This window comes from Pipistrellus hanaki (genome assembly GCF_964339955.1).
Source record: "Pipistrellus hanaki genome assembly, chromosome: 1".
NCBI classification, from domain to species: domain Eukaryota; kingdom Metazoa; phylum Chordata; class Mammalia; order Chiroptera; family Vespertilionidae; genus Pipistrellus; species Pipistrellus hanaki.
In genome coordinates, this window is record NC_140503.1 from 39,904,650 (window position 1) to 39,925,772 (window position 21,123).

Genomic DNA, 21,123 nt, shown 5'->3' on the forward strand with positions numbered 1-21,123 from the left:
TCAGCTGGCCTGATAGGGTTTGCTGGGCACAGTGGGGGCATGAGGAGGAGGCTTTGCTTTCGGGGAGAGCAGCCTTAGTGCAGCCTGGGAGGGGGCGGCGGATGAAGGGGCAGGTGCTTTGTGAGGCCCTCCTGCCTCCTTCCCTAAAGCCCCCATCTCCCTGCTCCACTGGAGATGGGCTCATGGAAATGGCCTTTCCCTCCTCAACACCGGCACCAACGACCCCTCCTCCCCCAGGAGCGTGTTCCTGGCTTTCTCTTCTGGAGGAGGGGAGCTCAGAGCCCAAGCCAGGGGGTGGGGAAGCGTGGCTCAGATTTGATAAACAGGCAGGAGATTTCAGAAGCAATCAGGGAAGAAAAGAACATACATTATCCCCGGAATGCACAATGCAGCGCTAATGAGCTGGGGGAGCTGTGATTTGATCTCCTCCTGCCTCCTGCAGCCCAGGATTAGCGGGTTTGGGAGGATGCCTGGCGGGGTGTTGTGAGCTCCAGCGGGTCCGCACAGGGAGGCCAGGGCTTCCCCTGGGATGTGAAGGAGGGGGTGGTGGTGTTTGCTGACCCCTGGTCGCCCCCTCCCCCTGCCCAGAGAGGGGAAGGCATTTATTGGCCCCCAAATGCCGCTGTCCACAAAGAACCGGAAGACAAGGGGCGGCAGATGGTTCCTGGCCGCAGTGGGGCTACCAGGAGGAGGGCCCTCACCAGAACTCCACCTCCCGGATCTCCTCAAACTCCAGCCTCCGGAACCCTGAGAGATGAATTCTGTTGTTTACAAGCCACTAGCCTATGGTATTTTGTTATAGTAATCCAGATGGACAAAGACATAAGTAACCAACATCTACGGAAACTTACTACATGACAAGCTCCGTTTGAAGCCTCTCTCACGCATTAACTCATTTACTCCTCCTCATTATACCATCCAATAGGTACCATTTTTATTATTGTCCCCATTTTACAGATGAGGACACAGAGCAGGAACCATGACTCTGCCATCCACCGTTGAACTCCAGCACCCAGAGTGGTAGGAATTCAACAAACTCACCTGCTTAATATCACCAGGCGTTCTGGTGTGGAGCCCGGGCACCAGCAATCTCCCGGGAAATGGCCGAGTGTCACCTGGAGATGCACCGAGGCGCTGAACTATTGCACAGCTCTTCTCTCCCGTACTTACTTTTAAGGGCCTCCCAGGTCCAGAACTGGTGCACAAGAGGCAACATATTTAGTCCCTGCCCCCAAGTAGATTATAATTAGAATTTAATAAGCAGGGATAAAATATAAAATAAAAATTATGGAAATTAGTAAAATACACAAAAAGAACAAGACAATGTGTTGTAATAATTTTGTCGTCCATCCATCCATCCACTCAATCCCTCATGCAAGGAGCATCCATGGCTAAGCCCTGGGATGCAGGGACGCATGTGCCTTAGGCCCCCTTCTGGTGGAATGAGGCAGTGGTGCCTCTCTCAGCCTAGCAGAGGCTTGAGGAGGAGCAGAACAGACAGCGCACTCACTCCAGGCCTGAGGCCTGCTCCCAATCCCTCTCCCTTCTACTCTGAGGGCTCTTTTCCCCAGAGCTGGCCCAGCCCAGAACAAGGCCTCCAGGGACTCTGGCCTGGTAAGAAAGCAGGTCAGAGAGCCTTGCCCTCGGCCTTTGAGCTGACTGTCCCCTTTCAGTGTCTCCGGCTTCTCTTTCTCCCTCTCTGCGTGGTGGCTGGCAGAGGGCCCCAGACTCCTGACCTGTCTTTCACGCACAGAGCTGTCTGCAGACAGCGCGTGGCCACTCCCACCCGCCTGCCCCCAGAGCTCTGTCGGGTGATTGATGGGGCTGCTCTTGCTCTGGGTCCTGGAGAGCAGCTTTGAATAATAACTTGGCAAAATTACTCTCTATTTTTGCTTCCTCTATTTCTGATTCATTTGCTCTTTCTAAGTCATTCATCTCTTTTGAGGTTGAGGAAGAGGAATGAGGAAGAGGAGAAAGAGGAGTCACAGGGGTTCAGGAACCATGAGTTCCCCTCCTCATTTCACAGAGGTCGCTTCAGGCAGACAGACCGCGGCCACTAGCAGCTCCATAGTAAATCCGACCTCCGCTTGAGAAAGAAACGCGAGTGTGGGAGGCAGGACTCGTCCTACGGCCCCTGAGGTTACACTTTGACTCACTCTGTCACGTGTAAAGCTGGTCCTGTCTGGCATTTTCTCCTTGAAGGGGAGAAGCAGAGAAAGTCGGGGAGGGAAGGTGAGATGGGGTTTGAGTCATGTCAGCTCACCAACGCTTTCATTGATCACCTTCTACGCGCCAGGCACTGGGGAGACTGAGACAAATAGACAACGTTCCTGCTCTCAAGAAGTTCCTCACCGAGTAAACGGGTAAATACAATACCTGCGGTAGATGCTCTAGCTCCAAAGTAGGTCCCATGCAGTCCCGGGGTGGAGACAGTTTATTCTGTGAAGAGAATGACCGGCAAGGGAGTCTTCACAGATGGGCTGATGATAAAATGTTCTGAAACTCAGTCTGCAGGTGGGGGAGGGTGCTCCAAATGGCAGGCTCGGCAGAGGCGAAGGCTGGGAAGCATGACCCTGCCTGGGGAACTCCACGTCAGATGGTATTTTTAGAGCACCGAGAGCGAGAGGGGCACAGGCAGGACACAAGAGGTAGACACCGGGGCGAATAGTGGTTTGAATAATAGGTAACAGCAGGTCCTAACGGAGTGCTTCTGTGGGGGAGGCCCGTGTGCCAGGCTCAGGAGTTGGGCGACAGCAATGGGACAGTTATCCTGTTGCAGAAGACAGAAAAAAACCAAGCAACACTCTCCAAGAAAAGGAGGGACACTTATTTACGCCGCAGACTCAGGGAATAGCTTTCCAAACCTGAGTGAAGGAACATGCAGGGGGCTTCTCTTTATATCTCCCTGTGGTCTTTGTCCCACAAATATGGATGATGCTTCCGGTCCTTTTCTCGGGCCTTGCAAGAAGGCCCCAGGTGTTGGGAGTCTCCAGGCCATATCTGAGGGTTTGGCCTGGCACCAGCATTAATAACCCTCCCTCCGGGGCAGTGCGCTTTTCACAGTTTTATGGCCTCTGTAACAGATTCTGCAAGACCAGTATCTGGGAAGGAGGTAGTGACTTAATTATAGGTTATCAAGAATGTACAACTGAGCCAAAACCAGTTTGGCTCAGTGGATAGAGCGTCGGCCTTCAGACTGAAAGGTCCCAGGTTCGATTCCGGTCAAGGGCATGTACCTTGGTTGTGGGCACATCCCCAGTGCGGGGTGTGCAGGAGGCAGCTGATCGATGATTTTCTCTCATTGATGTTTCTAACTCTCTATCTCTCTGTAAAAAGAAATTAATAAAATATATTTAAAATAAAAAAATTTTTCAAAAAAAAAGAATGTACACTGAGCTTGCTGGCATGGATTCAGATTGCTAGCCCCCAAATATCAGGGTTACGTTGGAATTAGCCCTTTTTAGCCTTCTCAACCCAACAGGCAGTGTGTGATCATCAGTGTAGAGGATGGATGGGAGCTGAAAGAGGCTGGGGAAGGAAGACCAGTCAGGAGGCGGATGCAATAGTCCAGGCAAAAGGCAAGTTATGGACAGAACCAAGGCAGGGCCAATAGGAAGGAGAAGGCATTTGAGAAACATGTAGGATGTCCCATTGAGAGGGCTTGGTGATTGACTGTGGGAGGAGAATAAGGGAGCAGAGGAGTCAAGGGCGCCTCCTGGAGCCAGCAGCCGAACAGGGCTCACGGGCGCAGAAACATTCATGAAGCACCGCCAAGCGCCCGCACGGTGGTAGCACTATTCTAGTCACAGAGACGCAGACACAAATAATTATTTCCCTTGGAGCTTCTTCGGGGTTAAAGACAAGCTTCATCTGTATTTATAAACTCATCCAGCCAAGTTCGGGTGAATCTCAGAACTTTTTTCTTTTACCAAAACATGCACCCTTTTCTCCCATCGCATTGGGATGATTCAAGATGGCCCCATTTGTCCCGGAGTAGGACTGGGGCAGGTAGCCCGTTTGGTTGCCTGGCTAAGGTTAGGAGGCTAGAAACTTCCTTGAGAAGCAAGTCTCCTTCCAGTCATCTCTGCTGGAATTGGGTATTCCTCCCGCCCCACCCCCCAATGGATTTCCCCATAAATAAATATCTTGTTTGAATTCATCCTATTTTCAAAAGGGGAACGTCATCATATGGTAAAGACAGATCGTGAAAAGATGCCTCAGTCTGTCAGGAAGGCTGGTTAATGTGAGTATTTGTGTAGCAGCGAGAGTGTGCCCTGAGGCGTCTGCCCTGTGAGGCCCGGCAGGTGCCTGGCCCAGGCCTGTGTGCAACACCCCCCCGAGTGCCGATGGCCGCTGGGTCTGGGCCAGTCTCGGGCCTGGGAGGGGCCTTTGTTTTAATATTTAGACCTTCGGAAGCGGGCTGCTTTGTGTATCGAGTAGGGGCGCTGTGGCAGCCTCACATTCCAGAAGAGGCCCCCAGCTGGAGGGGGCAGACCCACCGCCCCAGATGTGTCTGAAGCTTTCATTTGAGAACTAATGAATATGAGGGAATTTTCATAGACAACACCTCAGACAATCTCTCCATTTTGTTTTATTCTTTTTTAAAATGTACACAGGCCATAACCTAAGTACACAAATAAAAGAGTAAAATATCACATGAGTAATACATGAAGTGCATGGTGTAAAAATTCTATATTATGAAACATTACATGGGAAGTACATACGTATATGAAACAGAAAAGAGAAAAACGCTAGAGTCCACCTTTACCACCTCCACAGGTGACCACCATGGACCAATTGATGTGTCTCCTTCTCGCTCTCTTCCGACGCATTTCTATCTATTTATCCCAGGCACAGTACACACACAGTCTATATTTTGTTACATGAATAGAACCATAGCAACATTTGGTACCTTTTTAAACCTAACATTCTATTTTGGATTTCTTTTTTTAAAATAAAAGTATAAAACTTCAAACTTTAAAGAAAGGAAGAAAATAAAAGTAAAATAAACACCAAAGACAAAACCATTTTCTCCTGACCCTCCAATTCCCACTCTTCAGAGCAAAGAGATGAAATGAACATATTTTGTGTATCTTTGAAGAAACGATTTACGCATCTGCTAGCATGTAAACACACATATCCTTCACCTGTTCATTGTACAGAGGAGGAAGTGAGAGCTCAGAGTGGTCACAGGCATATCCAAGGTCACACAGCTGACTGGGGCAGTGGCAAATGCCCTCTTCAGAGGGCTAAGACCTTTCCACTGAACATCTCCCAGGCGTTTGCCCACAGCCAGGCCCGGCTGGTGTCTCTATTCCCTTCCTAACCCAAGCCTGGTCTGCAAGGCGACGACACTTCTCACTATTGCCCGTGTCACCCTCCCCTCCCAGGAAGGCTGTGGGTCCTCAGTGATTCACAGGCTACACGTGTGCTGCCTGTCCCGGGACCTGCCTACCTGTTTGTTTCACGAATGACTGCTGTGTCTGTCAGAGCTGTCCTGACAGCAGACCAGCGTCCTCCAACCTGGCAAAGAGATCCATTCAGGGAGCTGTGTTTGCACCTTTGTTCTCAGATTACACCCGACAGTTGTATGCAGAGGCCCCTTCCCAAAGATAATTCCATGTAAGCAACCCCTGGGCCTGGTGGGAACTGGTGTCTGCATTAGGCCTATTGCCCCTCCCTCTGCGCTAGATTCTGGGACCACAGGCCTGACCCTGGGGGACTCACAGCACACACCTGTGTCTAAAGTTAGCCTGTGTGTGTCAGCCGTAGCCATCTTGGGCCCAGATGTGTCTACAGCACTGCCAACATCTGGGTGAACAGAGAAAAGTCAGCCAGCCATGCGGATGCATTTGCTTCTTGCTGGCAGTAGGACGGCACCATGTGGACATCTGGGAACCATCCAGGCGGACAGACGGTGTGATCTGTGTACACCAGCTATTTAATCCCGCCCCCTATGATGACATGAGATGGCAGAGCCTGGGCCTACAGCTCTCCCCAGCTAGGCCTGTCCTGACTTGCAGATGGGAAAGAGGGAAGGCCAGAACCTGGTCACTGGGTGTCAGCAAGGGAGGTGTGTGTGTGTGTGTGTGTGTGTGTGTGTGTGTCAGCAGGTTTGTGTGTGTGTGCATGCATTTGTGTGTTGGCATGAGGGGCTGGCAGCTAGAGACCTTAAAAATGAACTCTCTTGCCATAACAGTTCTGCCTGAGACTGGGCCTGGGGGTGTTGTCTCCAGCCCAGAGCTTTGGGGTGAGGCCCGGTCCTCTCTGGCCTGCCTTTGATTCACTGCCGCTCAGGAAGCAGTCTCCTTCCCAGCAAACAACTCCTCCTGGGATCCCTGGTTCTGCACCGCCCTCTAGTGGGCAACTGGGATATATCTGGAGAGGAAGCCTTTGGACACACTGGGTCACAAGTCCAACACGTGGATTTTAGAACCTCAATTCTTTTCCTGTTCTCCTCCAACCCAACCCGTGGAAAAGAAAGGCACATTCTACAATCCCATTGCCAAGCGCCTGATCCCAACCCCGTGAGGGCCGTTTGGGGGATGAGTGTTTTAGTCTATCACAGAAAAGACAGCCTGGCAAGACCAGCTACAAGGTGGAGGCTGCCCAGGAACCGCGGGGCCCACAGGGGCTGGCAGTGTGGGGCAGCTCAGATCCGAGGAGGCGAGGCCAGCCCTCCCACTCCCCCCGAAGCCCACGGCCTCTTCTCCCAAAGTGTCTCCGAGGAGAGCTTTTGCATCTGCTGTCTCTGGACAGTGACGGATGCAAACAGAGGCCGGAACGCAGTGATAGAGGGAGCCACAACACAGCCGGAGGATGCAGAGACAACAACGTCTGGGGCGATAGAGAACCACAGGATGGAAGATGAATGTCCTGAGCACTGACGGTGACGTCTCACTTCCCTTTCTGTTGTGACCGGGAGAGGTCCTCAGTCCGTTCTTCAGACGAAGAAACAGAGCCAGAGAGGTCGCCAGGGCCGTACAGTGGGGTGTGGCTGAGCTCAGCTTCAAGCCACAACCCGGCTTGATCCCCAGCACAAGGCCTTTCTGGGGCCCCACAGACACACGGGCACCATCTCCATGCTGTTTCTCTGAGGACTCAGTACTTGAGGGAAGGGAGAGACCCACATGCAGAGCAATGAGGGACACGGAGGGACACTCTCGGGGGAGAGAGAGCGAGAGGACAAGGGACACACATAGAGATGATGGGCAGTCAGTGACAGAGAGAAAGGCAAAGAAAAGATGCTGCCTACCTCTCCCAAAGGCATACATTTTGGATAAAATACACACCCCAGGTCTCATCTCCAGAGCTTCGGAATCAGAATTTCTGGAAGTGGGACCCAGGAATCTACATTTAAAGAAATGTCCTCCGAGTAGCAAAGTGTGCTTTGAAAGGCATCAGAAAAGGAAGGTGCACTGATAGGTGGATAGAGGGAGAGACAGGTGGATAATACGTCATAAAGCAAATATAGCAAAATGTTCACTGAGGAATCTAGAAAGCAGATAACACTGTTCACTATACAATTCCCTTAATTTTCTGTATATTTGAAAAAGTCCATAATAAAGCGGTGGGGGAGATGTTTCCCGAGTGGCTGTGATGATTAGGCAGGTCTAGGAAGGACCCCTGTTGTACTTTTGGAGGAGCAGTTGCCCTGGAAACCTCCCATCCCACCCCCTTATGCAGGAAGTCCACCTGCCCGTGGGGCCTCCTGATCTCTGAGTGGCTATCGGAGGCTGGTCCCTGAGGTGCACGGTGCAAGGCGATGGTTCACTGGCTGGTGGAGTGGGCGGGGCTCGGAGAGGCGGGGCTAGAAGTTCTCTTGGAAGAATCTGAAGCCGAACTGCTCACAGTGGACCTTGAGCACCTTGGCCAGGGCTGGGGAGCCGCAGAAGAAGACCTGCACCTTGCCCTTCTTCTCAGTGGCCACTTTCTGGAACACCTGGAGTCCATGGGGTTGGGGAAGGACAGAGGGAGGAGAGGTGGGACTGTGGGCCCACCTGTGACACACCCACCTGAAGCCATCAATGCCATGGATTGGCAATGGCAGCCATGGCCATCTGTCTGTCCCCAAGAAGAATGCCAAGACTCATCTGCTTGACTTCAGAGCAGAGAGTGTAATGTGGCAGCCATTCCTTTAGGAGCCATTGCTCCACCCATAACCTGACCCCCACCCCAGGGAGGGGATGGGCCAGAGAAAAGTGAGACCCGGGCCTTTGCTAAGGAGCTGTGTGTGAGAGGGAGACACCCCCTTCCCCCAACTGCCATGTTGGAGGACAATGACAGAGCCCTGAGTGGCATGCTGCCCCCTGCTGCCCCGAACCTCATGCTGTCCCCCAGCTGGCCCCACACCCCCACTGAAATGTCTCTCCTGAAGTCGGTAAGCCCTCAAGGAAGAAAACTAAAAACAACCCGAGAAATAAAATAGGAAGGCTGCAAACTATCCTTTGTCCCTGTGCCTCATTCCCCCCATTTGCACAGGAAGGGATAAGACACAGATGCTGTCCCTTTGGGCCTTCTAACTCTGGTTCATTTGTTTGTGTGTGTGTGTGTGGGGGGGGGGGGGGTTGGGAGGTCAGAGTTGGGGAGACCTTGGAAGTCAAAGGGACTAACTTCCTCTCTAAACAGAGGGGGAAACTGAGGCTAATCATGGAGTAGAGTGAGCCAGTGATGGAGCCAGAGTAGGTCCCCTGCCTCTGGACCCAGGCCTGCGATCCTGGCTGGACCCCAGTTGCCAGCCTCATGCTTTGCCCTGGCTGCTGGGCCCTAGCCTACCCGGCACCCACTCAGGCTCTCAGCGGGTCCCTGCGGGCTGTGACTCCAGCAGGCTTTACCTTGCTCCAGTCGGGCCGCCCCGGCTGGGTGCGCGTCTGGAGGCCCGTGATGGAGTCCTTCTTCTCCTTCTTGGCCACGAAGTCCAGAGCCATCTGCAGGCCGATGGCCTTCATGTCGTTCTTGCCCAGCGCGGAGGTCATGTACATGTGCAGCTCTAGGAAGCGGCCTAGTGGTGGGAGGAGAGGGTGGAGCTGAAGGGCCAGCGGCTGTGATGAGCACAGAATGTCAGCCACCTCGCCCTGGGGCTTGGAGGGACACCAAGAGGGTTTGGAACTCACACCTGCAGCCACCATGCTCACCCAGGACCCCCACGTGACCCGTGCTGTAAACAGGAACGAGCCCACTGCTTGAGCTGGGCCTGCTCTGCATTCCACATACACGAGTTGGTTCATATTCCGTGTCTCATGTGAGCCTCACCACCACCCAGGGGTTCTGTTTCTAGAGGGAAAGTCAATCCCAGGCATTGTGGCGGTCCTTGGGCTCCGAAGTGTATGCCCTTCTGTTCCACATGGCGGCTGCTCAGGCAGGTTGGGGACACATGAAATGGTAACTGAGACCAAAGGGCCAAGGGTTGAGGGAGAGGATGATGGCAAATGCTACTGCTATGCAGAAGAGGGCCGGAGTAGAGCTGCTCCCCGGGAGGGTGGGGGTTGGGTGAGGTCTTGGAAGAGAGGCAAGACTCAAAGAGGAGATGAAAGCAAGACATCTTGAGGAGGGGAACCAGCCAGAGCCAAGGGCAAGGGGCTGGGACAAACTTGGTGATTGTGGGGCATGAGGTGACTGCCTGACCGGAGCAGAGGATCCTTGAACAGGAGCAGCAGAAGGTGGGACTGGACCCTCTGAGGCTAGAACGCAACAGGTCTTGCGTGCCCAGCTAGGAAATGGGGGCAGGTGGAGGGGATCTGAGCCGAGCATGGCAGGTTGGAAACAGCTACAGAAAGGGGAGTCAGGGGGCCAGGCTGACATCATGGAGCCCATCAGGTCTGAGCAGCCTCCGTTAGCTGCCTGCAATGGGACAGTTTAGCTGAGGTCTGACCCTTCTCGGCCCTCAGGACCTGGGAGCTCCCAGGTGGGCAGCTCTTGTTCAGGCTCCTTCCTCCGTTTTCCCAGACAAGGCATACAGATGTGACCATTTTCCAGGGTACCATGAGGGCCTGTGCATCCCAACAAAGTCAGAAGTGGCAGGGCCCCATCCAGGCTGTTGGATTCATGGGCTGATCACAGCATCCTTCACCTCCCCCCAGTCTAAAGGATTGTGCAATTCTCAACTAGCTCTCGATGCTTTCATCTGGCACCATTCACCCCATTTCCCGTTGGCCTAAGGTCTCGGCCACTGTTGAAATGCAAATGGCCTTAGAAGGGACACCACATTTTATGTCACATATTGATGAATGTGAGGTGGTATGGGAGGGCGATGTACTAAAAAGGATGCCTGTCTGGGAGAGGTCTGACCCTCCTCACCCTCCTAGAGTCACCACATCCCAGAGAAGGGGAAGAGAAGAGAGAAAGAGACCCCGTGTGGGAGGGACCTGACATAGTTTCTCCATCTTCAAACAGCTGAGTTTGAGATAGTCATCCCATTTCTGGGCCACTCTCCTAAGGAAACCATCTCAAAGAAGGAGAAAAAAGCCCCACTATGTGCACATATATGTTAATTGCAGCTTTACTTATGGTGGTGGAGGACTAGGAATAAACAAAATGTCCAGTAGTAAAAGCTTGGTTAAAATATTTGTGAATAACTATATCATTCATAAATAGCCATTAAATATGACTACTGCTATTATTAAATTTATTGAGTTTTATTTCTTCTCCTACTATTAAATTTATTGAGCAGCTACCATTACTAAATACTACTACCATTGCTACTATATTTACTGAGCAGTTATTAAGCCCCACTCACTGTTGTCAGTGCTGCTTATATGATATCTCACTTAATCCGCACAACAATCCATTTGTATCCGTATTTTTCAGATGAGGAAACTGAAGCAAAGCAGTGAAATCATGTGCCCAAGCTTCTTAGCTACTATGGGATAAAGATTCAAACCCAACAGAATGATTGAAGCGTAAGCTACAGAAATTAAAAATGAAAAATTGCAAATTCTTTAACTCAAACCTCAGTATAAAATTAAAAACCAGAGGCCGTAATTTAAGGTAATACAGGTGTTGACTCAAGTGGCCTTGAGAACGGAAAGCATTGGGCTAGCAGCCTTTGTTTATATGGATCAGGAAGAAGCAAACAGTAAATATTTATATACCAGTAACTAGACATTTAAATTAAACCTAAACTTTTCCCCTTGCTTACTTACATCAGAAAAATCCAGTTTCTAATAAATGGACACGCACAAAAGCGTTCAAAACAAACTGATGCTACGTAAATATTTGCTGTAATTGTTATTTACAAGAAAGGGCAAGGAGCTTTACCGCAACCTTCCGAGGTTTAATAGTTATCTCCCAAAGACTGGTGGCTTGGCTTTAAGGCTTTCGATGTTTGCTATAGTAAGCTACATCTGTTTGAGTGTTTCCTGCAGAAAACGGTGTTTGATTACTTGAACTTATAAACTATGTTTATTATTGAAATTTGAATTTACTTATGGCAACCTTGTGATAGCTAAGCAGCCAAATAAGATCTAATTCCAATAAACTCAACTAGTATTAACAAAAAACAAAAACACCATGTAATTCTCTTGACGTTAGAAACAGATCTAAAGATATTCCTTCTTGTATAAGTTATCCCACAAGTAAAACAAAATGAAACAGAAATAATGAAGCTGCCAAGCCAGCATGGCTCAGTGGTTGAGCATCGGCCTATGAACCAGGAGAAGGTCATGGTTCTATTCCTGGTCAGGGCACATGCCCGGGTTATGGGCTCAATCCCCAGTGTGGAGCATGCAGGAAGCAGCTGATCAATGATTCTCTCTCATCATTGACGTTTCTGTCTCTCTCTTTCTCCCTTTCTCTTAGAAATTAATTAAAGTATATTTTAAAAAATAATAATGAAGCTAACAGATTAATTTTAGGACATGGGTCAAAACATCAGCATCCCACAAAGGTGTCCCATGAAGGCTATGATATAACCCAGAGAAGCGTGTCATCGTACACACGAAGCACTGGCTTAGTGAATAGTGCAGAATGTACACTTGGGTGGGGTGGGGGCACACTGCAGGGGCTAGAGGAGGACATTTGAAACATTCATTTTTGATGAAAGTATAAAAAAAGGGCCTAACTAGTAAAAGAACTCATATATGCTAAGGTGTTTAATCTTTATCTTAGGACACTCTTAAAACATTCTTATTGCCACTGCATCAGGAAAAATATTGAGCATTCAACCCCGATACATATTATATATGTGCTTATTCACATGTTCATTTCTACTAACTGTTTATGTACATTAAAAATTTATGTTGGACAAAAAGAACCATATTTACTTTCTCACCTTAAGCAACCAGAAAAATGGACAAAATATATAAAACAATGGTCAACAGGTAGTGCAAGACTGTAATTGCCAAGAGAAGGAAACAAATGAAGTGAGCCTTGCAATTGTCCCAGCCTGGAGCTGGTCTCACTGAGCAAGGAGACAGAAATCAGGGTTCAAGGAGGCCAAGACAACTAGAATATGCAGGCACAGTACTGGGAAAAGGCAACTGCAGAGAGAAAGGAAAGGAAGACGAGAAAGAGGAAGGGAGGGAGTCGGGGAGGAGGGAGGGAAGATGCTAGCTCTGAAAATCTGCATAAAGGTTCCCCTAAGCCTTTGGCTAAGTATTCATCTGAACATGTCTGAAAGAAACTTTCTGGAAAACACTAGGCTGAACATCTGGAGCTCAAAAAGAGCTGGGAATAATTTGTGTTTCCACCAGAAAGAGTAGGGAGATCTAAGAGGTAACCCAGTACTAAGAGGTTATACCTCTGAGGACTCTACACAGGCCAGTGGGTAGAGTCCTCAGAGATATAACTTCTTAGTACTGGGGTTAAATTAGTCCTGGACTCGCCATACTAAAAGTTGAAGCAAGTCCTGAAAGGATTCAAATTATCCCAAATAATGCAGCTTTGCAGCAGAATAAAGTTAAAGAAATGCCACAAAATCCAGAACACAACAACATGCAATTCATAATGCCCAGCAGCCAATAAAAAGCTAATGGCAGAGTAACCCCACTTCTAGGACTATATCCGAAGAAAACAGGAACACCAGTCAGAAAGGACATATGAACCCCTATAGCAGCACAATTTACAATTTGGAAACAACTTAAGTGCCCATCATCAGATGAGTGGATTAAAAAGCTGTGGTACATCTACATAATGGAATACTATGCTGCTATAAAAAAGGAGAAAAAAACTCATGATCTTGATAAAGCAAAGATATTAGGACACAAAAAGCATAAAGAATAAAAGAAAAAATTGATAATTCGAATATAATAAAAACAAAAATGTTGTGCTTCGAAAGACAATTTAAGAAAATGAAAACACAAACCACAGACTGGGGGAATGTATCTGTACAATGCACACCTGATACTAGACCTGTTTCCAGAATATGCATATAACTCTTACAACTTAATAAAGAAGACAAACATCTGAATTTAAAAAGTGGACTAAATATTTGAAACTTTACAGGGATGTACAAATAACAAATAAGAACATGAAAAAAATGTTCAATATCATTAATCATCAAAGAAATGCAAATTAAAATATCCTTATACACCCACTAGAACAGCTAAAATAAAAATGATGCCAATATCAAATTTTGGTGAAGTTGTGGAGCAACTGGAACTCTCATCCTTTGCTGATGGAAATGCAAAATGATACAACCACTTTGGAAAACAACTTGGCAGTTTCTTAATAAATTTAAACTTAACACATACCCAGCAATCCAACTTTTAAATATTTACCCCAAAGAAATAAAAACATATGTTCACACAAGGACTTGTATGCACATATGTATAGTAGTTTTATTCAAAATAGATTAAAAAAAAGTGAAAACAACTCTAATATCCATCAACAAATGAATGGAAAAATAGACTGTGATACATCATAAAATAGAAAACTACTCAGTTATAAAAGGAATTTACTTATTGATTTATGCAACAACATGGAAAAATCTCAAAGATATTATGTTAAGTGAAAGAAGTGACATAGAAAAGACTATGGATTATATTATTCTTTTTATAAAATTCTAGAAACTATAGTGATAGAAAGCAGATCAGTGGTTGCTAAGGATTACAAGTTGAGGGAAGTTTGTTAATGCAAAATGTGATGAGGGAATTTTTTTGGGGGGGATAATAGAAATGTTCCCTATATTGATTATGCTGATGGTTACACAATTTGTCAAAATGTCATTGTATTCGTTGTGAGTTTTATTGTATGTAAATTATCCATAAACAACATTTTTTAAAGGTATGAATAAGAATCATCTGAGAAGTATGTTAAAAGCAAAATTTGAATGTCATTTCTTGTTTGTTTGTTTGTCTTCATCAGACGATATTTTCCCATTGATTTTTAAAGAAAGTGGAAGGGAGAAGAAGAGACAGAGAGATATAAACATTGATTGGTTGCCTCCCACACAGGCTCCAACCAGGGTGGGGAATTGAACCTGCAACTGAGGTACAGGTATATGCCCTTAACTGGAATTAAATCTTGGACCCTTCAGTTCACAGGCCAATGCTCTACCCACTGAACAAAACTGTCTAGGGCCCGATGTTTTTTTTGTTTTTTTTAAATATATTTTATTGATTTTACACAGAGAGGAATTGAGAGGGACAGAGAATTAGAAACGTCGATGAGAGAGAAACATCGACCAGCTGCCTCATGCACACCCCCCACCGGGGATGTGCCCGCAACCAAGATACATGCCCTTGACCGGAATCGAACCCGGGACCTTTCAGTCCGCAGGCCGACGCTCTATCCAGTGAGCCAAGCCGGTCCCGGCGCGATGTTATTTTTTAAAGAAACAGAACAAAAAATTATCAGATTTGTATGAAACAAAAAAGATCCCGAATAGTCAAAGCAACCCTGAGAAAAAAAGAATGAAGCCAGAGGTATCACACTACCTGATTTCAAATTATACTTACAGTGTAACAATAATCAAAACAGCATGGTATTGGCAGAAAAACAGGCACACAGACCAATGGAAAAGAATTGTGAGCCCATAAATAAACTACATTGGCAAATAATTTTTGACAAAGGAGCCAAAAACACACGATGGAGAAAAGAAAGCCTCCTCAATAAATGGTGCTAGGAAAATTAGAAAGCCACCCGCAAAAGAATGAAACTAGACTACAGTTTGTCCTCATATACAAAATGAATTCAAAATGGATCGAAGACCTAAATATGAGATCTGAAACAATAAATTACAAAGAAGAAAAAGTAGGTACTAAACTCATGGATCTTGGTCTTAGAGAAGATTTTATGAATTTGACCCCAAAGGTCAAGGGAAGTAAAGGCAAAATTAAATGAATGGGACTATATCAAACTAAAAAGTTTCTGCACAGCAATAGAAACTAATAATAAAACAAGAAGGCATCAACCAAATGGGAGATGATATTTGCAAACAATAGTTCCAACAAGAGGTTAATATTCAAAATATATAAATAACGCATACAACTCATTACCAAACGAACAATCCAATTAAAAAAAAAATGGGCAGAAGACCTGAACACTTTTCCCAAGAAGACATTCAAATGTCCAACAGATATATGAAAAGATGCTCAACTTCACTAGCTATTAGGGAAATACAAATCAAAACTACAATGGGATACAGCTCATACCTATTAGGATGGCTATTACCAATAAGACAAGAAATAACAAGCGTTAGAGAAGTTTCGGGAGAAAAGGGAACCCTCATTCACTTCTGGTGGGAATGTAAACTGGTACAAACACTGTGGAAAACAGTATGGTGGTTCCTCATAAAACTTATGATATGACTCAGCAAATCATCTGGGAATCTCTTGAAAAAACTTGAAAGTGTTTATTTGAAAAGTTATATGCACCTCTATGTTCATTGCAGCACTATTCACGGTGACCAATACATGGAACAACCAAAGTGTCCTTTGATAGATGATTAGATAAACAAGATGTGGTTCATATATACTACTAGAGGCCCAGTGTCTGAAAATTCATGCACTGGATGGGGGGCTCCCTCAGCTCAGCCCTACCCCCTCTCACAGTCTGGGAGCCCTCAGGGTCAGGAGGCAACCTGGCGATCAGGGGAAGGGAATGTCCCATCACACCTCTGCTGCTGCCACTGCTGGCAGCACAAGCCTCAGCTGGCCCTGGTTACCTGAGTCTCGGGCTGCCCCGGGTGGCTGGGCAGTTGTCATCTGAAACTTGTCTGTGCCTCAGGCTGGCCCTGGGCGGCTGAGGGGCTGAGGGAACTGGGGGACTCCAGAGGCAGGCGTGCATAGCAGCCAGGCCTGCCTGGGGGCGGGCCCAGCCTTGCAGCGCACCTGCCGCCCTGGTGGGGCTGAGGAGACTAGGTGCCATTATCTTGTGGCTGTGGGTGCTGCCATCTTTGAGGGTGTGACAGTCAATTATTATAGCATATCCCCTACTTATTGGCTGTGGGTGCTGCCATCTTTGCAACAATGTGAGGGTCAATTAGCATATTCCCTCTTTATTAGATAGGATGGAATACTACTCAGACATAAGAAAAGAAATACTGCCATTTGTGGATGGACTTTGAGAATATTATACTAAGTGACATAAGTCAGTCAGAAAAAGCTAAGAACCATGATTTCACTCATATGTAGGACATAAAACTGGAACTCATAGACAAAGACAATAGTATGGCGGTTACCAAAGGGAAGACAGTGGGGGGTAGTAAAATGTAAAGGGGGCCAAATATATGGTGACTGAAAATGATTAGACTTTGAGTGGTGGGCACACAACACCATCTACAGATCATGTGTCATAGAAATGCACACATGAAACCAATATAATCTTATTAACCAATGTCACCCCAATAAGTTTAATAAAAATAAATAAATAAAGGTCTAGCAATCTGTAGGGATAAAATAAAAATTTTTTTTTTAAATAGGTATGAGTAGCCCTAACCGGTTTGGCTCAGTGGATAGAGCGTCGGCCTACGGACTCAAGGGTCCCAGGTTCGATTCTGGTCAAGGGCATGTACTTGGTTGCGGGCACATACCCGGTGGGGAGTGTGTAAGAGGCAGCTGATTGATGTTTCTCTCTCAACAATGTTTCCAACTCTCTATCCCTCTCCCTTTCTCTCTGTAAAAAAAAAATCAATAAAATATATTTTAAAAAGAAGGAAAAAAGAGGTATGACTAAGAATCACCTGAGAAGTATGTTAAAATGTTTGTTCCTTGGCCTCCACCCAAAGAATTTGCTTTGAAGTTCTCAGGTGAGGCCTAGAAATCTAAATTTTCAACAAGTACTCATTTTGAATGAAAAGAAATGCCATGAAAAAGAGAAATTAGAAAAAAGAAGAGCATACATTTATATAAAATATGAATAAAAAAATACCAGAAAGAAATCCTTTAAAATGCCTGGAATAGACAAGATAGCTGGATGGATTGTGAATGATTTTTTTCTCCTTTATTTTTTGTTTCACGAAATGTTACATTTAACTGGAAAATAAAAGCAGACCTCTTCCCCTCACACATTTTTTTTTTTATAGAAATAGAATAATCTAAACACCTTCTCACGAAGACCCAGCCCACTCCCACCCACCTCAGGCTCTGTCCCTCTCCTACCCTCTTGAGGCTCCTCGGCCTGGTCCATCTCCAGTTTGGTCAACAGGCTCACAAACCACTCGAAAGACCGCTGGTCTCGGTTGATCCAGATGAAGTCCACCTAGAGAGAGGGGCCCTTTGGTTCTGGGGCGGGGCCTACCAAGTTCGCAGCTCATGTCTGATCTCCAAGGCCTGTATATCTCCCCTGGCATGACCAGGGTACACATTATCACCCCCATTTAAGGAGGGGGAAACTGAGGCTCACAGAGGTGAGGAGCCTTGACTAGGCCACAGAGCAGCATGGGACCAGATCCCAGGTTCCTGACTGTTGGGCCAGGATTTTCTATAAAAGTTTATTGTTACAGCAAGCAATGTACTGAGATCTTAAGCATAGGACAGCCAGAAAAACATTATTTATCTATTTACTAGAGGCCTGGTGCACAAAATTTGGGGGGGTGTCCCTCAGCTCAGCCTGCACCCTCTCCAATCTGGGACATCCCTCTCACAATTCGGGACTGCTGGCTCCTAACCGCTCACCTGCATGCCTGCCTGATCCTAACTGCTCCCCTGCCGACCCGATTGCTCCCAACTTCCCTCCCCTACTGGCCCAGTTGCCCCCAACTGCCTTTCCCTGCTGGCCTAGTTGTTCCCAACTGTCCTCCCCTGCCAGCCTGGTCACCCTAACTGCCCTCCTCTGCGGGCCTGGTCTCCCCTCTCCCAACTTCCTTCCCTTTCCTGCAGACCCAGTTGCCCCCAATTGCCCTCCCTCCCTGCAGGCCTGATTCCCCCCACAACTGCCCTCCCTCCCATGCAGGCCCAGTTGCCCCCAACTACCCTCCCCTGCCAGCCATCTTATGGCAGCCATCTTTGAAACACAGGTGTGGCCATTTTTTACCATATGGAGGAAGCCATCTTGTGTGAGGTCATAAGGGTCAATTTGCATATTACCTCTTTATTATATAGATTTTAAAAAATCCTCACCCAAGGATATGTTTTTATTAATTTTTAGAGAGAGGGGAAGGAACAGAGGGAGAGAGAAACATCAATCTGTTGCCTCCTGTACCCACCCTGACTGGGATTGAACCTGCAACCTAGGTATGTGCCCTGAGAATGCAACCTTTTGGTGTATGAGATAATGCTCCAACCAACTGAGCCACACTGGCTAGGGAAACAGTACTTATTTTTTAAAGAAATTCTTGCCTGGCCAGCATGGCTCAGTGGTTGAGCACTGACCTATGAACCAGGAGGCCACAGTTTGATTCTAGGTCATGGCACATGTCTAGGTTTTGGGTTTGATCTTCAGAAGGGGGCATGCAGGAGGCAGCCAGTCAATGAGTCTCTCTCATCATTGATGTTTCTATCTCTCTCTCCCTCTCCATTTTTCTCAGAAATCAATAAAAATATATTTTTAATGAAGAAATTCTTTGAAGTGGCCTAGTCAAAATAATAAAATTTCAACAGGCAAATGTTTTCATTTTAAAAACCACCACCAGGTGATGGCTAGTAGCATCATGGCTATAACTGGATCCAGACTGTCTGACTTTCAAGCTCCTTGGTCTTTAATGAGATATTGTCACCAGAACATCTCTCAGGGGTGATGGGGGTGATGGAAGGGGGAGGGCTGGACACTTAGGAGGCATTAGGAAATGCAGGGCACCAGGGGAAGTGCAGGGGCCAGCAGATCCCAGAGGGGAGAGGTCACCTGTCCCTCCCTATCCCTGCACAGGAGGGCCGGGCTCCTGCTCCAGACGGCGTCCCGGGGAGAGGGCTCAGGCCTGCTGCGGAGGGCCATGCTTACCTTGTGGAGCTTCATGTCATCGTCCTGGATGCCCTCCATCCAGCAGTGCTGGCAGTTGGGGCAAATGTGCTTCCTCTTCTGGTACCTTATGGGAGGCAGGAGCAGGGGTTTTGAATTTGGGATGAGTAGGAGACTTTTTAGGACCTCGAAGCACAGTGCAGGGGACAGGGAAGGAAGATGGGGTGACAGAACCCACCCTGTGAGAAAGGAGAGGGATGACACCCTGAAAAAAAGAGGCTGTGTGAGCAGGGGAGGAAAGAGAGAAAAGGGGAAAGGGAGATACTAAAAGGAGAGAAGGGGGGGGGGGGAGGGGCCTCTCAGGACTCTGCTGCAGGCCACCCACCTGTACATGATGCTCTGCAGGATGGAAGCAAAGGGCGTGATGCCAATGCCCGCCCCGATGAGCACCGCATGCTCAGAGGTGAAGATCCTGCGGGTGGGGGTTCCGTAAGGGCCGTCGATGTAGCACTGTGCCCCGGGGAGGTTTGAGGAAAGAGAGTGGTGAGTGGGTGCGGGGAGAGCTGGAACCCAAGGCGTTAGGACCCCCTTTCTCCACAGGCAGCTGTCTCCTGGCCTGGAACCAGGTCTAAGCCCTGTGGTCCGAGTTCACTTCTGGGAGAGCCCGGAATGTCAGGGTGCAGAGCTGATGGAAGCAGGGCTCCACCCGCATCCCCGAGAGCCCCTGGGATGGGAGGGTGTGGTTCCATTCTCTGGACACCTGGGAATCAGTCCGCGGGGAATGGGGGCGCTTGGGCAGGAGGTCCCGGAGCCACTCACCTTGATGTTGCAGAGTTGGTGGTTCTCAGGGGACATCTCCAAGACCTGTGAGGAGCACAGCAGTGAGCTTATGGTCCCTGGGAGAGGGCTTGGCAGGCATTTCTCAGAGGCTACCAAGCGTTTGCCAGCCTGAGCTACTTCACTAAAAGGGGATCGCCTTTTCTGCCCCGACCATTCCAGGAAGCATGGTGCCCTCTGGGAGAGACCATTACTGGTGTTCTGGAAAACTCACTCACTCCTCAGAAACAGCAACAACACTCCTGGATGTTAGGTCTGTTATTTCTGGTGTGAACACTGACCTTGGCTTCCACCAAGGTCTGCACTTAATAACTGGCTCTCAGAATTCCTGGGAACTTAACCATCAGCTCTGTGGGCCATTCCCAGTAGCTTCAGGGTGTGACCAGACACATGTCTCCAGCCCCTCCCGATAACTGTCACATCTCTAGACAATTCCCTGACCTTAAATGTTCCTTCCCTTAGAATGCCCTTTCCTCCGGCCAATTCCAGTGCATCCGTCCTGTGCAGCTGCTTTGAAGTGGTCGCTCCTCCTTGAAGCTCTGCCCAGCTGACCCAGGCAGAAAGCCAGTGGCTGGCCGACCGGAGCCCCCTGGGGACAGGGAGCAGGCCTGGCTGACTGCTCGGGGTCCGAGCAGCGGCCAGCATGCACACTAGACTTGTTGAGGTCAAATTCTGGAGGTGAGGGAACAGACCCCCAAGCAGGCTACAGGGTCCTGTGGTAACTCCCTCTCGGGCAGAGTTAGGAGGGACCTTTACTGTGGTCCAGGCCAACCCCCCATTTCACAGAACGGGAGCTGCGTATGAGAGCACACCAGCGGCCTGCCCAGCTCTCCCTGGCGCCTGTCCGGTGTTCTCCACATTGCACCGTGTCGCTCCTTTGTCTGAGGAGACGGAATGCTGTGTTCCCCACATGTTGGATGGAAACTACTTCCTTCTGGTGACTTTGGGAGACACACTGTGAGACCAAGACCTTTCTATGTTTTTTTTTTTTTAACCCTTCTGACTGCAAAGAGA

General features: G+C 48.0%; 1 protein-coding gene and 1 long non-coding RNA gene across 2 annotated transcripts in view; one reads left to right on the forward strand and one right to left on the reverse strand.

The window, feature by feature from the left end:
- The window catches only part of LOC311624814, a 654,664-nt gene that overhangs the window by 333,671 nt on the left and 299,870 nt on the right, over positions 1–21,123 (forward strand). The gene's annotated exons all lie outside the window — the stretch shown is intronic.
- Positions 7,216–21,123, reverse strand: part of NOX5 (NADPH oxidase 5) — a 38,581-nt gene continuing 24,673 nt past the window's right edge. Inside the window, exons 12-17 of the mRNA XM_084886944.1 lie at positions 20,092–20,136; positions 19,658–19,782; positions 19,315–19,399; positions 17,538–17,637; positions 8,835–9,001; positions 7,216–7,942 (exon numbers count right to left, since the gene is read on the reverse strand). Of these exons, the coding sequence (XP_084743070.1) occupies positions 7,811–7,942; positions 8,835–9,001; positions 17,538–17,637; positions 19,315–19,399; positions 19,658–19,782; positions 20,092–20,136 (654 nt within the window). The 3' untranslated portion in view covers positions 7,216–7,810. The remainder of the gene's footprint in view (positions 7,943–8,834; positions 9,002–17,537; positions 17,638–19,314; positions 19,400–19,657; positions 19,783–20,091; positions 20,137–21,123) is intronic.